The sequence below is a fragment of the Musca domestica genome, unplaced genomic scaffold (genome assembly GCF_030504385.1).
Source record: "Musca domestica strain aabys unplaced genomic scaffold, Musca_domestica.polishedcontigs.V.1.1 48, whole genome shotgun sequence".
NCBI classification, from domain to species: domain Eukaryota; kingdom Metazoa; phylum Arthropoda; class Insecta; order Diptera; family Muscidae; genus Musca; species Musca domestica.
Window position 1 is genome coordinate 2,354,993 of NW_026712340.1, and position 18,259 is coordinate 2,373,251.

The following is an 18,259-nucleotide window of genomic DNA, read 5'->3' on the forward strand; positions in this document are numbered from 1 at the left end:
CTTTAAGAACCTTTTCAGAGAGTAGTCATTAAGAAGATTTTTCTATTATACGATTTTTTTGGAGAGTAGATTCAAACTTGAATTGTCGGGGAAGAGGTCTTAAAAAGTCTTCTTTGGAGAAAAAAATACGATCTCTTTGGAGAGAATGTCTTAAGAGGTCTTACCTCTATAGTAGGATTTTAAGGGATGAAAGAGCTGATGGTTATGAGGCTTTCTTTTAAGAGAAAACTTTTTTGGAGAGAATATTTCAACATGTTTTCTTTGGAGAGCAGGTCTTAAGAGGGTTATTTGGAGAGAATGTGTTGTGGAAGACTTCTTTAAAGAGAAGATCTTAGGTGGTTTTCGTTTGTTAGAAAAAATGAATAAGTCCTCCCGCAGAGACATGTAAGAGGTATACTTTATAGATTGGACGTTTTGAGAGTTAGGTAAGAGTTTTTTTTTTTTTTTTTTTTTTTTTTTTTTGGAGAGAATTTCTTAAGAAAAGTTTTTTTTTGGAGCGAAGCTCTTAGGACAAGAAAAACTTTAAGAAGACCTTTCGTAGAGACAATATTATAAGTTCCTACTTTCATAGAAGACCTTAAATAGGTATTCCAAAGAGACATTTAAGAGGTCTTCTTTTTAGCGATGGCGTTTAGATTCTTTTTTGTTTTAAGATTAAATTTTATGGTGCTGTTAAGGTGTTTTCTTTGCAGAAAGTATGTAAGATGTTTTCTTTAAAGATCAGTTTAAGCGGTCTTCGTTGGAGAATAGATAAGACAATTAAAGAGCGCAAATTATGAGGAGATCTAAGGTCTACCTTTGATTGAAGTATTTAGGAGGGTTTCTTGGAGAGATTTTTAAGATGTATAAGTTGAAAAGAAGTAGTTAAAGACGATTTCTCTTGATGTCTTTTTTTCGACAGAAGTCATTTAAACACTGTCTTTGGAGAAAAAAATCTAAAGAAGTCTTATTTGGAGAAAAAAAAAATGAAAATGGAATTCTTTACAGAAAAGTCATCTACAAATCATTCTTTGTAGAGAATACCTAACGATGTCCTCTTCGGAAGTCTTCCTGTGATATAAGAGCATTAGAAGGTATTCTTGAAGAGATATTTAAGTGGCCTTCTTTGACGTCCTTGAGAAAAGATTTTAAGAGCCCTTCATTAGAACTTTTTTAATAATAGTTCTCCTTTGAAGAGAAGATCCTAAAGAATTCATGACAGAGAACGCATTTAGGAGGTATTTCCTGAAAGATATGCTCGGCTTTTAAGTCGTACCTCTTTGGGGTTCTTAGCAGAGATGTCTTCCAAGAGTTCTTTTTTAGAGTGATATATTTTTCTTTAGAGAGAATACCTTTAGAAAGTCTTCTTTGGAGTGAAAGCCTTTAAAGGGGCGTCTTAGGAGATAAGACCTTTTGAAAATTTCTTGGAGAGAAAGCCTTTAAGGCCCATTCTTGGAGAAAATATGTTTAAGAGGTATTCTTTGGAAAAAATATCTTTGACGCCTTCTTTGGAAAGAAGATGTTAAAAGACAAGTCTATGTTTGCTTTGATTTTTTAAGAGGCCTGGTAAAGAAGACCTTTGATATATCTTGTTTGGAGAGAAGACCTTAAGGAGCCTCTCGTTTAAAATACTTCCATTTAGAGGTCTTATTTATTGGTCTTCCATCTTAGAGGTTATTCTACAAAGAAGATTTCTCATTGGAAATTGTGTTTTACACGAAAGCCTCCTTAAGGTCTAAGAAGAGGTCTTTTTTATAGGTATTCCATAAAGAGGAGCTCCGAACTTTATAAATGCCTCTAAAGATTCTACCTTATGGAAGATATTTAAGAGATTTTCTTTATATGATACCTTTTTGAAGTTCTTTCTCTTCCAAGACATCTTAGAGGTTTTTTCTAGAAAGAAGATTTCTCAATGGAAATTCTGTTTTACACGAAAGCCTTCTTAAGGTCTATTTTATAGAAGATCTTTAAGAAGTCTTTAATTGAGAAGAGGTCTTCTTTATAGGTATTCTATAAAGAGGAGCTCCGACCTTAATAAATGCCTCTAAAGATTCTCTCATATGGAAGATACTTAAGAGGTCTTCTTTATAGGATACCTTTTTGAAGTTCTTTCTCTTCCTCCTTAAGGTCTATTTTATAGAAGATCTTTAAGAAGTATTTCATTGAGAAGAGGTTTTCTTTATAGGTATTCTATAAAGAATGCCTTTAAAGATTCTCCCTTATGGAAAATATTTAAGTGGTCTTCTTTATAGGATACCTTTTTGGCATTCTTTTCTACAGACAACCTCTATGAGGGCTTTTGTATAGAAGACCTTTTGGTCGTCTTCTATGGAGAAGACTTCTTTATCTTTATATAATAGATTTAAAAGGTCTTTTTATAGGATACATTTATTAAGTCTCCTTTATAGAATGAAGTTAAGAGGTCTTCCTTATAGAAGAGGTTTTTATTACAAGACCTTTAATAGGTCTTCTTTATTGAAAACCTTAAAGATGTCTCCTGGATTGGATAGAAGACAAGGGAAAAGCAAGATATCCTCTTCAAATATGACCCTTGAGGAGGCTTTTTCATATTCAAGGGCTTTATGAGATTATTTACAAATAGGAGATCATCAAAATGACTTCTATTTATAGAAGACTCTATGCTTATAAGTTGAGGCTAGATTTCTATTCACTATACAGTTTCTTTGGCTTGAAAAAGGAAACAAAAATCGTCGGTGCCTATATATAGGCAAAAATTTTTAAAATGCCGGAAGTCTGGTGTTGATTTTTTTTGCTGATTACAGTTAATACTTCATCTATACAGAAAAACTTTGCAAAGAGAGGGTCCATCTTATTAGAATCTGAATTATCAAATTTCATCTGATTCCTTTGGAGATTGTAGTAAAAACTTTCAAAATATCGAAAATTAGTAGAACTGAACTTATGTTATAACACATTTTCGAGAAGAAATTGTATCTAATTAGGAACTGAAATTGTTAATGGCATTTTATTAAGTGGGAAATTCTGTCTGAAACCCCGAATACACCGTATATTGTGAGGTAAAGTTGTAGGGAGGTCTACAGCTATGCGTGGACAGATAAAACCCATTTTCAATACCAATATCATCCTGGGCACTATGCCATCTGTAAGGCCAAATTTCAGGACTTACATAAATAGTAAGGTTTGTCTTGATTTCAACATGATTTCGGAAATATGTTAAATCAATTTACAATTTTATGATAATCAAATTAAAAAAAATGTAATTTAAACCTAATTAATTAAATGTGTATACCCTCTATTTTTTGTTAAATACGCTTAGCAGCTGAAGACGTATTTGTTTCGGATTTAAGAGAAAATAGATTTATCCGATAAAATGTTGAGGATGTTGTGTTCTGTAGAAATAAACTAATCCTTAACTCTTGCGGTCTCCTTTCCCATAAAGGAATATCCCTTCTTTTAAAACTTTGAAAGAAAGTCCCCCAACTGACACTTGCACACACACACATTGCTGTTTTGGACACAACTCATACGGAAAACCTCAAAACAGTTGCAACAGCAACAGCAGAAACATGGTCAACTGAAAACTAGCAACAACAATTGAAAAGAGTAGCCACAATAATTACACATCACCAACGCCATCAACAGCAGCAGCAGCACGAGCAACAACAACAGCAGCCTGCAATGAGAGTAGCCAGCAACGACAAACAAACAAACAAAAAACAAGTTGTGAACTTTTAGCATAGTTTCAACTCGACAGCAGCAGCAACAACAACAACTTCCATGACAGCTAAAAAGCAAAAAACAGCAAATTGTTTCTATGTTACAAAACCACCAACTACAACAACACTGACAACAAAGAAACAACAATAGTAACCTCCGGCTAGAACAATGACGATAAAACAATTGCAACCCAGCATTTCTGCCATAGAGCGACCCATATGAGATAGGTCTGTTGTTGCTCGTCTCGGCCGCAGCTACTGGCGCTGCTGCTTTTTTTAAATTAAATGATTCTTTAATTGAGCAATGGATGGCATAATAAACGCAAGATTTAATGAAATTTTTCACAGATAAAAGCTAAAAACAAAGAGCGACAACATGAGCTATGTGGGGATAGGCAACGTGGGCTGGCCGGCTGGTCGGCTGTCTGGTCGGTTCATAATTTCACATAAATTGCTAAGTAAGGGTTTGAGAAGAGTGTCATAAAGAGGATTATGGTTCAAGTGGAGTTTTGTATGGTGTGGTTGAGTGTCATACAGGGATTTATGGCTCAAGTGGTGTTTTTTGTTGTAGAGAACCTGTTAGAAAGTTGTCGAGAGAATTACTTCATTTCACTCTTTTTTCTTTCAGTTTTTTTTTTTTGTTTGTCTTGAAAATGTGTGTGACTTTTTTATGACTCTCACTGTACCCAATCAAACACATAATTGTGTGTCTACATATAATAGTCAATGTTTGCATATGTATGTAAATGCGACGAATGTACAAAATGTAGTTGTTATTATGTTAAACATACCACGTTTTAAAAAATACCGCAACGTGTGTGTGAATCGGTGTTGCCACACCAAATGAACTGAAACTGGCAAAGTTTGCCACAAAGCAGGAGGGTGTATGGTTGATAGGTGGGCGAAACTAATGAAGCCAACTTTATGAAGATGAATGAATTTCTTTAATGGATTATAATTGAGAACAAAAATATAATTAAGAAGTTTAAAGTTATCAGTCGATTTTACCGACAGATGTATACCCTCAGCCAATGTCATACGATTTCAATATATTTTGACTTCTGTTATGATTATTCAAATTGCTGACCCTCTATGGAGTAGGTTCCGAAGGAATGGGCCGATATTGTCCATTTCGTATTGGACCTCAATAAATATGATATAAATATTGCGACGTGCCAGGTTTGGACTATATTGGTTACTTCCTTAACTTTATATGAGATATGGGATAATTTGTAGGAAATGTTGAACTGTGGGTGAGGTACACCGAGGTATTCCATTTTCGTGCTTCATCTGATTTAATCAGATTAAAATATTGGTATGGGCAAAATTACAAGAAAATCGGACATTTATATCCAATTAAATGCGAAATCATTAATTTCATATTCATCTCAGGTTTCTGGATGGGAGAAATATTTAGTAATGACAAGTAAAGTAAAGAACCTGACTTGTTTCTCAAGCTATGACGGATAAAAGTATTGAAAATTGTGACCCCTTGTGGGTGAGGTACCAGAAGGGGTTCGCAGGTATCTGTCTTCAAAACAGTTTTTGTGTTAGGAAAAAATGTTTGTATGTGTGCAATTTGAAGAGAGTTGGATGCTTGTTCCGCTTTCTTTGAACGTTTTGTTTTTCAAAGTCAAGTACCCTATGTGGGGGAGGTACCCGAAGGAATGATTCGATCTCTACCACCTTTCTAACAGATCTTGTGTTGAAGGAAATATTGAGATGTACCAAGTCTGAATGGAATAGGATGTTAATTTCGCGTTTAAGGAGAGCCACTGATATTCAAAATGTTGACCCTTTGTGGGGGAGGTACCAGAAGGAGTGGACCGATACATTCCTTCTTCACAGCACATCTTGTGTTGGTAGAAATACTGGGATGAGTGAAATGTGAAGATGCCTATTTGGAATCTATAATCGTTTTGGCAATTCAAAATGTTAGCCATTTGTGGGGGAGGTACCAGAAGGACTAAACTGATATATCCCATTTTCACACCAGACCTTGGGTTAATTAAAATAATGTGATCTGTGTAAATTGAAGAAAACCGGATGTTTATTTCGGATATTATGATCGTTTTGGTTATTCACAATTTTGACCCTTTGTGGGGGAGATATCAGAAGGAATTGTCCGATATCTACCATCTTTATAACAGACCTTGTGTTTATAGAAGCATTGAGAATTGCTAAATCTGAATGGAATCGGATGTTAATTCCACGTTTTATGAGCTTCATGAATACTCAAAATTTTGACCCTTTGTGGGGGAGGTACCAGAAGGACAAAACCAATATATTTCACCTCCACACCAGACCTTGGGTGCTTATTTCGGCTTTTACGATCGTTTTGGTTTTTCAAAATTTTGACCCTTTGTGGGGGAGGTACCCGAAGGAATGGTTCGATCTCTACCATCTTTATAACAGATCTGGTATTGATGGAAATATTGAGATGTGCCAAATCTGAATGAAATCGGGTGTTAATTCCGCGTTCTATGAGCTTCATGAATATTCACAATTTTGACCTTTTTGTGGCGGAGGTACCAGAAGGACTTCACACCCGATCTTGGGTTAATGAAAATATTGTGATGGGTGTAATTTGAAAAGAACCGGATGCTTACAGGGCGAGATCGAAAAACTGAAAAGAAGTCAAACGCCATAATTTTTACATTTTTTTTAAATTTTATTGAATAAAAGCAAAAAATGTCGGAAATAACATCAAATTTTAGAATAAGTTTAGATTTATTCGAATTGGTCACCTTTGGCACAATTTATGGCCTTCAAACGGCCAATGAAACCGTCACACCCTGCCCGAATGTTGCTGTGCAGTATTTTAGCCCATTCCCGACGAAGCGCTTGTGCCAAGCTTGCTTTCCAAAATACTCCAGACACAATAGTCCAACGGATTGGTATCCAGAGATTTTGCTGGAAATGAAGCGAGGAACCTCATTATGTAACAATTCTTGGGTGGCGCGTGCTGAGTGCGATGGTGCTGAGTCCTGTTGGAATGTCCAAGGTCTGTGGCCAAAATGTTTGCGTGCCCAAGGCTTTAATACACCCTCCAGAATATTTTCTCTATACTATTCGTCATTAATTGTGATGCCACGGTCGATTAACACAAGCGGAGAGCGACCATCGGCTGTTATGGGGGCCAAAAGCATCACCATTTGGAGCGACTTTGAGTTGTGGTGGCCAGCCGCAGGTCCACATTTTCAGCTGACACCTCTGGCAAGTAAACACGATAATTTTTTTTTTACAAACTGCTGGACATCGAATGTTTTCTCATCGAAGAAAACCAAATTCGGCAGTACACCACTTTCGGCCAAGCGAAGCAACTCTTTAGCTCTTTGGAGTTTATTTTCTTTCTGTTGCGGTGTAAGTTCTTGCACTTTTTGGAATTTCAATGGCTTTATTCCGAGCTTATTTTTCAATATTTGCCGAATGGAATATTGCGATATGTTCAGCTCACGAGCCATTTTTCGGCCACTGCTACGCGGGTTTCGATCAAGTCGCTTCTTTACTTTTCGAACCATTTCTGCTGATGTTGCTGTTTTCTTCAGTCCACTTCCTTGACGTCGGGCTACGCTACCAGTATCACGGTAACAAGCGATGGTACGAAACACAAAAGATAGCCACTTGTGGTTTTCCTGCCAAATATAAAGAAATCACACTATCACGCTTGAATTCCATCACGAATAGCTTTTATTCTTGAAAATTCTCACCAAAATGTTTTTTTCACTTGCAAACGAGCTGTCACTGGAATAATTTTAAGAGCTGTCGGACGAGTGGCTTAGAAATTACAGCAGTCTGAATTTGGTTGCAGCTTTTTTTCACCCTGAATACCCTCTCTAGCCCTATTACTGAGGGTATAAAAATATGAATTTTTTTAAACGAAAATGTTAAACCTTCGAGTAAGTCACACGGAGGGGTCTTGTTGGTCCTTTTGTCAAAATACGCTTAAAAGCTCCATATAAACGGCATCATAGCAAGTCAAAGTAGTCTACAAAATTATTTGTCATAAAGTTCTGTTGTAGGTGCTTGAAGACATTTAAACTAACCTAACCCTTGCCTAAACTCCAAGAATTCAGAAATACTAAAGACATATTTTTGGTTGAGGATTCGTAAAATCCTCAAAGAACGCTGTTAAAACCTAATTAGAATACACACCCTTTCTTTAAACTCTCTGTATATCAGTAATCATGCAATTCTAAGTACTCTGAACATATTTGTACGCACACACACATACATTAGTCCATATTTGTATGCATAAAATGTGCAAAATCTAGTACAACACAATGTTTAACAAGCAACATGAATTGCAGAGAGAATGTCGCATCATGAATACGAAGTGGTGGCTGTTGTGGTAGTGGTGCTACATTAAAAAGTGCTGACGCCAGAAGTTTAACAAATAAATTATAATTACATTACAACATCTAACAACTATAACAAATTAAAACTTTCAACACGAAAAATTTTCAAAATATTGAATAACGGGAAATAAAATGTTAATTTTGAGGACAAATTTCGATAGTGGCAAAACAAGATGCCTTGGGGGGTTTTTATCTACACTCTCCGGTCCAAAAATCGTAGATTATTTAAAGATTATCAGAGCTTAATAAAATGTATCTAATGTCATTAGTTTAATGATTGTGGATTTAATAAAAAATCTTTTTCAAGGACAAGGATTTTGAAAAAAAGAATGTCCGAGGACAATCAGGACCACATTCTTGGTGTTTGAAAGAATATTTTTTTCAGGGACTATCTGACCAAAAAAACATGGATTTTTCAAGGACTATCAGGACTTTAAACGAGGTTTTTCAAAGAATTTTTTTTCAGGGACTATCTGAATAATAAACTTGGACTTTTAAGAATATTTTCTCAAGGACTACAAAGCGAATATTTAAAGAATATTCTTTACAGAAAATAAGACAGATAAAGGCGGATTTTTAAAGAATATTTTTCAAGTTCTGCTGGACCATTAATATGCGATTTTTGCAAAACATTTGTTAATAATATTAATAAATTCGAATTTTAAAGCTTATTTTTAAGAGGATTATCAGACCAATAAATGTGGATTTTTTTTTAAAATATCGGACTAATAATCATGATTGCTTTAAAGAACATTTCCTCAAGGATTATAGGACCAATAAACGTGGATTTCTGAAGAATATTTCTCCAAGGTCTGTCAGATAAATAATTGTCGATTTTTTCAAAGAATATTTTTTTCAAGGACTATTAGATAAACGTGTAATATTAAAGAATATTTTCTTAAGGACTATCTGAGTGGACTGAAAGAAAAACTTCGATAAAAAAAATATTTTTTCAAGGCCTATAAACGTGGATTTTTGAAGGAATATTTTTTCAAGGACCTTATGATCAATTATCCTGGATTTTTAAAGGACTATCAGACTAATAAATGTGGATTTTTACGAACTATTAAACCAATGAACGTGATATTTAAAAGAATATTTTAAGACAATAATACTAATAAACATGTAATTTTTAAAGAATATTTCTCCAAGGACTATCGGACCAATAAATATGGATTCTTAACAGGGACCTTTGTAGAGCTAGACTTGGATGCTCAATCGTGGATTTTTAAAAATAATGTTTCAATCGTGGATTTTTAAAAATTATATTTCAATCGTGGATTTTTAAAAATTATATTTCAATCGTGGATTTTTATAGCCTATTTTCCAAGGATCTTGGGGGCTAAAATCGTGAATATTTTTTATATAATCTTCCAAGGACCTTCAGATCTATAATTGAACATTTTCTCAAATTTACTTTCCAAGGATAAATATTTCAAGTACCTTCAGAGCTAAAATTGTCCATTTTTCTATCATTAGTTTTCAAGGATCTTCAGAGCGTGGTTTTTGGAGATTTTCTACCAGGGACCTTTGAATAAATCCAAGGACAACAAGACCCATATTTTGAGCGATAATCGTGAATTTTTAAACATTATTTTATTAAGGTCCTTCCGGTCTAAAATCGGAGATTTTTTAAACCTTCTTTTCTGAGGACCTTTAGGGGATAGAGGATTTTTGAAGATTACATTCCAAGAACCTTCAGGGATATAAACGTATATTTTTTATTGGGCATTAAAGATTCTTATTCAAATGACTTTTGAAGTGATAGCCATGGATTTTTTTAAAGATTATTTTCCAAGGACATTTAGAGCTAAAATCTTAAATTTTTCTAAGATTAATTTTTCAAGGATCTTCAGATCTATGATCGTGGATTTTCCATGATTACTTTCTAAGCACCTTCATAATTATAATCGTGGATTTTTAAGAATTATTTTCTAAGGATTCTCTTCCAAAAACCTTTGTATAGCACCAAGTGAATTTTTTAAGACTATTTTTGAAGGACTGCAGGACCTATAATTTGAGCTATACTCGTGGATTTTTTCAACAATATTTTTCAAGGATCTTTAGGGCTATTAACATGAATATTTTTTAGATTGTCTTCCAGGGGCCTTCAGAGCAATAATTGAACATTTTTTTAAATTATTTTCTAAGGTTCTGTAGTGATAGAATCGTGGGATTTCAAAGATAATTTTTCCAAAGACCCTCAGAGCTATAATCACCCATTTTTTTAAGATTATTATCAAGGTTCTTTGGAGCTATAATCCTAGATTTTTTTAAGATTATCTTCCAAATAGATTTTTATAGCTCCACGAGGATCTTTAAAGACTATTTTGAAAGGACTACAGGACCAAGAATTTTACCTATAATCGAAAAATTCTTAAAGATTATTTTCTAATGATCTTCAGAGGTATAATTGCCCATTTTTAAAAAAAATATTCCAAGGACCTTCAGCGCTAAAATCCCGAGATTTCAAAGATTTCGACCTTCAAAGCTATATAATCTTAATCGTGAATTTTTTAAAGTTTTTTTCCGAGGATTTTTAGAGCTAAAAATGTGGTCAAATACCAGACTCTTCAAATTTTTTATCGTAAGGTGTCCAATAAGAAGGCCTTTGGGTCTTCCATGGGAAAACCCTCTGATCTCCTAAGACAAAATGTTGGTCTTTTTTATGTAGACTTTTTAGTTCAACAACTGAAACAACTGATTCTCTTAAGCAACTCACTCCTGGATTTCATTGAGAGCAACGTCCTGGTCTTCTATAAGAACACCATCTGATATTCTCTACAAAATTCTGCAGGTCTTCAGCGAGATGATCCCTTTCCTTGTATTAAAAGGTTCCTTCCGTCTGTATTGTAAAACTTTTTGAGCATCGAAATATTCTGTGGACACTCCATCTTCAGATCGAGTTTCTCTTTTATGAAAAATATCAGTAACGATATTCTATAAAAAGTCATGCAGGTCTTCATTGAGAAGTTCTCGACCTATTAAATATATATAACACAGCATTAGTAGGCCCCTCAGAGGATGGATATTATAGTTTTGTGGAAAAACCATTCCATTATGGAAAATATCAACTTGGGACTAATATTTCCTATAGAAAATATACACTTAGTTGCCATATAGAGTTGATTCTGTGCTCAGCTGTTTTGCAGTAGGTCGAAATCCTTTCCCAGCTGCTCAGTGTGCTTTTATAATTTTTATTTTTCAAATGTCCACCCAATTCATCCCCTTTACCCATCGAACACTTTCTTGCAACTGCAACATTATAATTCTCAACTACTTTGCAGTAGTTCTGCCGTTGGCCATATATTTTTTTGGACAGAAAAGTTCTCCGAATTACCCGTGCGCTTCGTCCTTTTGTGTGTCATACTTCTGTCGCTTCTTCTTTTCGTACCACTACTGTGAAGTAGCACTTTAGGCAAATGGCCAAAAAAATCGCAAGCGAAAAATATGATGAAGTGGAATGCACGAAAAAAAGAACAAAAATAGTCAAAACAACACCAACAACAAATGCAAGTCAAAACGAATCTAACGTCACATTTAAAGCACCTTTGGCCATGCACCCATCATCAGGACAATGTGGGCCAAGCCAAAAACAAAAAAAGAAACTTAAAACTCAGAGCGACAGAAAGAGAGGGAGAGTCAGTGCAACGTGCCATGAAGTTGCAAACAAACAAATCTGACGAATGGGGGTTTTCCATTGGCCCACAGGGGATGATGTAATGATATGTTCGTGTTATTGTTGTTGTCGCCATTGCTGTTGCAATATTGTGCGAGCGGCAAATTACTGAACTACTTACAAGTTCATATAAATTGAAGAGATGACTACACAACTACATGCAGACAGCTATTGGTTAGGCAGAGTGGTGGTAGTTTGGGCCATGTTCTAGGAAACTGTGCCAAGTCAGGCAACCATCCTTCCACCAATATGCATATACAGGCCTGTGCACTCATACATGTATGCATGCAAGTCTGTCTGTCTGTCCGTTTGATAGTAACCCAATTTAAGACTACGCCAAAATTCAATGTCTGAACATGTGTGTGTGTGTGAGAGTTGTTAAAAAGGTGTTCCGGTTTAGTTTCTAAATTTTCGGTCTAACTTTATTATATTTTGCTAGCTTGCCACCCAGTTTTCCTATTTGTTGTTGCACCATGATGTGTTGCGTATGTTGCGGAATTTTAAGTCTACTCGGGCTTTGTGAACATTTTGGGTTTTTGTGTTTTTGTGTTTCTGTTTCTGTTTTTGTTTTTGTTGTTGTAAAACTAGTCCAATTTTGTACGCAAATGACCCTTGACACCACTCGAGCACTCTCGTAGAACATGAAACACAAAAGTTATTTGAAAATTATTTTTCCAACATCATATTTGCAATTAAATCTCGAGTGTAATAACTTTGCTGGAGAGTACATCCGCAGCAGCAGCATAAATGTCTAAGAAATGCAACAGAAATACTTTTGTGTGTGTGCGTGAGTGTGTGTGTGTAGCAGTGTGTTTATATGTGACCTTGTCACCAATTCAGGTTATTCAGCTTTAATTTGTTGTGGGAATTATTAAAAGCTGGGACGGAGTCGACAAAATGATGGCTCTGCTACTTGGATTTAGAATGCGATCTCTATGGAGAAGAAAAATCAGGTCTTTTACGGAGAAGACAAAGTGATCTTCTCCTAAAGGCTATGAAGAGAGACGACCAGCTATTGGTCTTTTGTGGGGATAAGAATAACATTTGGTCTTCCGTGGAGAGAAATCCAATTGTTCTTCTATGGAAAAGACCACCAGGTCTTCTACAGAGAAGGCCTAGGTCTTATATAAGAAGACCACTAGATTTTCTATACGAAGACCACTAGGTCTTCTATACGAAGACCACTAGGTCTTCTATACGAAGACCACTAGGTCTTCTATACGAAGACCACTAGGTCTTCTATACGAAGACCACTAGGTCTTCTATACGAAGACCACTAGGTCTTCTATACGAAGACCACTAGGTCTTCTATACGAAGACCACTAGGTCTTCTATACGAAGACCACTAGGTCTTCTATACGAAGACCACTAGGTCTTCTATACGAAGACCACTAGGTCTTCTATACGAAGACCACTAGGTCTTCTATACGAAGACCACTAGGTCTTCTATACGAAGACCACTAGGTCTTCTATACGAAGACCACTAGGTATTCTATACGAAGACCACTAGGTATTCTATACGAAGACCACTAGGTCTTCTACAAGGAGACCATTAGGTCTTCTATACGTAGACCATTAGGTCTTCTATACGAAGACCATTAGGTCTTCTATGAAGGGAAGATTAACTGGTCTCCTATAGAGAAGACCAATAACTGGTCTTCTATGGAGAAGACCAACAACTGGTCTTCTATGGAGAAGACCAACTATAGGTCTTCTATGGAGAAGACCAACTATTGGTCTTCTATGGAGAAGACCAAAAACTGGTCTTCTATGGAGAAGACCGAAAACTGGTCTTCTATGGAGAAGACCGACAACTGGTCTTATATGGAGAAGACCCACAACAGGTTTTCTATGGAGAAGACCGACAACTGGTCTTCTGTGGAGAAAATCAACTACTGGTCTTCTATGGAGAAGACCAACTACTGGTCTTCTATGGAGAAGATCAACTACTGGTCTTCTGTGGAGAAGGCCAACTACTGGTCTTCTGTGGAGAAGATCAACTACTGGTCTTCTATTTAAAGGACTAACTGGTCTGCTATGTAGAAAATAACACCTACTGGTCTTCTATGTAAAGAAGAACACCTACTGGTATTCTACGGAGAAGACCAACTACTGGTCTTCTACTGAGTAGACCAGCTTCTGGTCTTCTACTGAGAAGACCAACTACTGATCTTCTATGGAGAAGACCAACTACTGGTTTTCTATGGTCTTCAATGAAGAAGTCCAACTACTGGTCTTCCTGGTATTGTAGTCCAGTCAATAGAAGCCCTTGTGACCTTTTTTGTACAAAACCAGGTGGTCTTCTCCAAAGACCAGGTGATCTTCTCCACAGAAGACCTGTTGCTCTTCTCCACAGAAGACCTATTGGTCTACTCTTCAGAAGACCTGTTGGTCTTCTCCACAGAAGACCTGCTGGTCTTTTCCACAGAAGACCTGCTGGTCTTTTCCACAGAAGACCTGCTGGTCTTCTCCACAGAAGACCTGCTGGTCTTCTCCACAGAAGACCTGTTGGTCTTCTCCACAGAAGACCTGCTGGTGTTTTCCACAGAAGACCTGTTGGCCTTCTCCACAGAAGACTTTATGGTCTTCTCCATAGAAGTCTTGATGGTCTTCTCCATAGAAGGCTTGCTGATCTCCATAGAAGACTTGATGCTCTTCCCCACAGAAGACCTGGTGGTCTCAAGGTCTTCTCCATAGGAGACCTCGTGGTCCATAGAAGACCACGTGGTGGGGTAGACCATTTGCTCTTTTATGGAGAAAACCAATTGATCTTCTATAAGAAGACCAATTCGTATTCTGTAAGAGGAACAATTGGTCTTCTATAAGATGACCATCTGTTGGTAGAAAACAAGGTATCATATAACTTTTAACGGATCGCAGTTGGTCCAAAGTTTCATATCAACTCCCTGGCTGGTATTTATGTCTGTAGTGATGTGTATAAGTTCATGTGTACCAAAATACGCTCCCCCTCTGTTTACAATGTGCACTCCACGAATTCTTGTGAATATGTGTTCTTAATTTGTCAAAATTACCCCTCTCCGCACGAGCTACTTTAAGACATGTTTCAACAACAGACGCTTGTCTCATAGGGTGTGAGGGTGCATGCCAACAACAAAAATAAAAACAAAATGATTACTTCACCCACTTTATACCAATTAGATTCAATTACTACCCTGTCTTTCATACATACATGTGTACATACATATGTATGTGTTTATCTCTTCACACAGAAAGACGCGCCGCGACACTCACGAAACTTATTCGGAAAAATTTCAAAATAAAATGAAATGTGTGTTTTCTTTGAAATAATTTGAAGTTCTAAAGACAATTGAATGTTTTGTTTTATTTGAGTTTTTTTTTATTTAATTTGTTTGAAATTAGTTGACCCCCCCATCCTAACCTATCATGCTGGTTGATTAAATGTGGCATTTAGATATTTAATTTAGTTTCCACATATATATACACACATATTTATATATATCGAAATAATATAAACGAAAAATGTGAAAAGTTTTCTTTAATGAAAACTTTTCCAAAAAAGAAAAACTTTTTCAATTTACTAATTTGTTGTTTGTTTTTGTTTTGTTTTCTTTGCAGATAACCATAATCGAACGCCAAGTATTCGATTTCCTCGGATACATGTGGGCGCCAATATTTGTTAATTTCTTTCATATTCTATTTATAATATTTGGATTTTATGGAGCATATCATTTTAGAATAAAATATATCATCACAGTAAGTAGTCTTTTTTTTCGGAGTTGTTCTGCCATTGTTACATAGAGATATACATATGTATTTGGTTACATTTACACAGAGTGAATTTTTTAGGAATTGGAAAAAAGGGTACGAAATGAGATTTCGTCTGTGGGCTACTGTTGGTCAGTGGAGGTGAAATACGACTGCATGAACTTCAAGATAATTGAAACGACATCATTTGATAATAGTTACCGAATATAATAAACGTATTGGGTTGAGAATCGTACTAAAAATTATTAAATCTGGAACCATTGGTAATGGAAATGCCATCGGGAAGAGCCAGAACTCTGAACATGGTCTACGATTGATGCTTTTATGTGTAATTCGTAACATTTAATTGGAGAATTCGTAAAGCTTAAATTTGGAGTGTGGAACACTATTTGATGAACAGGATTGAGATTAGATGTGATTTCGGCAAAACGAGAAGGCACCACTGAAACGATGTGAACCAATTCTGTATTCCCAAGAACTTAAATATGCACAAATCGTCTCTTTGTTCCGACATAAAGCAAGTTCAACGCTTTTTATACCCTCCACCATTTGAAAGAAAATTGAAACACGTAAAACCAGTAAAGAAAGTCTTAAAGTGGGGCGGGGCCGACTTTATGATACCCAACACCACTTTGCTAATTTAGTAGAGCTGCGCATAATAATTAAAAGTTTTTATGGGAGAATTCAATCATACACGCTATGATTATAATTTAAAGTTCAAAGAACTAAATATGCCGAAGCATTTGTATCTTTTAAATTCGGACTTGTATTGCCCATTTGGTGCACAATTAATTTGAAATCGGATAAAAATATATATGGGAGCTATATCCAAATCGGAACCGATCTCGATAAAATTTGGCAAAGATTTTTCTGAGCTGTATTTGATATATTTCCCTGAATATCGTGGGTATGCACTCGTTGGAGTGCATATTACGGCTGTGGGTAACAAATATGACAAATCGGATGAACAGTATATATGGGAGCTATAGCTATATCTGAACCGATCTTCACCAAATTTAACATACTAGCTTCTAGACTCAATTCGGTCGTAAGTGCCAAATTTCATCCAATTTCGCCAAATATTAGACGTTTGGTGCACAATCAAAGATAAGTCGGACGAAGTTATATATGAGAGCTATATCCAAATCGGAATCGATCTCGGTAAAATTTGGCAAATGTATTTCTGAGCTGTATTTGATATATTTCCCCAAATAGTGTTGTTACAGGGTGCATATTACGGTTGCGGAGGATAAAAATAGCAAATCGGATGAACAATATATATGGGAGCTATAGCTATATCTGAACCGATTTCGATCAAATTTGACATACTTATTTTCAAATCTAATCTGATCGTACGTGCAAAATTCCACACAATTCGGACTGATATTACACGTTTGGTGCACAATAAAATGCAAATCGGACGAATATATATATGGGAGCTATATCTAAATTTTGACCGATTATCTCTAAATTCAATAGGGTTCGTCTTTGGGCCAAACAAATGATTTGTACAAAATTTCATCTGGATAGGCCAATAAATGCGAACTGTACTTTGTTTACAAAAATACATGGACAGACGGACAGACGGACGGACGGTCATGCATAAATCGACTCAGAATGTGATTCTATGCATATCATCAAAAGAAACTATGGGTCTATCTCGTTTCCTTTTGCCTGTTACAAACAAATGCACAAAAACATAATATCCTGACCACCTTGTGGTGTAGGGCATAAAAATCAGTCAGAAAATACCGCTAAAATAAAAACCGCTATAAAATATACCGATTAAGAAGGGGCAGGAGGTATCGTTATATGGGGGATATACGATATTGTGGACCCATATAGACAATTCTATTTCAGATCGCAAAATACTCAGCAGGAACTCCATGTGTGGATTTTCAGACAATTCCATTGAAAATGTGGCTAAAATCATCAAAACACCGAATCTGTAGAGGGTACCGTCATGTGGGGGATATACGATATCGTCAGGGATTTACATATTTTTGCGAGATCTGATGCTGTCTAATTGGAATATGCGAGTTTTGGAGAAAAAGAGTGACGAAATAATTGACTAACTCACCGAGAATCAACGCCAGACTAAACGGCCAAAGCTAGAATCTTGACATTTTGCACGAGGGTCAATCTTGGCGAGTAGACGTGTGATAAGATTAGATTTTCGGATATGCATACTAAAAGAGTACTAAAAGTTGATAACTTCGTATTGAACAAACGGAATAAGCTAGAATACTGAAATTCGGAATAAGACTCACAAGATAGACGTACCAAAGGGCTTTTTGAAATTCGAACTTTAAGGTTTATGGATAGAGCTAAAAAAATCAAATTTTTTATGAGAATCAAGGTTGGAAACGAAAGTTTGTTATGGTGGTAGTTTTAGAAATGTGTACTAAACCGGCGAACTGTACTAAATGGTACTAACTTCGGAACAGTTTGGTTTAGGTTGAGCAGATTAAGCTGGAATATCGAAATTCTCTCTTGGGGTCCCTTTTGGTGGTAGTTTTGCGACAAAGATGTGACCTTGGAAATGAGAACTTCAATTGCACTAAAAGTACTAAATAGTACTATGTTTGGTACAATTTGGTATTGGGTGAAAAGATAGTGCTTGAAATCTGAAATTTGGTGTTAAGGTCGCTCTTCATGTGTAGCCTGGACATTAGAAGGTGGTTTCGAATATATGTACTATAATTGTATGGTACTATAAGTTGGTATTGGGTGAAAAAAAGATGTAGATATTCTGAAATTTAATATTTAGATTACTGATGCTATCTGTGTTTGAGATT

The 18,259-nt window shown here is 35.9% G+C and overlaps 1 protein-coding gene across 4 annotated transcripts in view; it reads left to right on the forward strand.

The window, feature by feature from the left end:
* Positions 1–18,259, forward strand: part of LOC101896813 (sodium/potassium-transporting ATPase subunit beta-1-interacting protein) — a 144,746-nt gene that overhangs the window by 76,916 nt on the left and 49,571 nt on the right. For all 4 annotated transcript variants that reach the window (XM_011292749.3, XM_059127879.1, XM_011292751.3 and 1 more), the window contains exon 3: positions 15,312–15,449. In XM_011292749.3, coding sequence (XP_011291051.1) covers positions 15,312–15,449 — 138 coding nt within the window. The remainder of the gene's footprint in view (positions 1–15,311; positions 15,450–18,259) is intronic.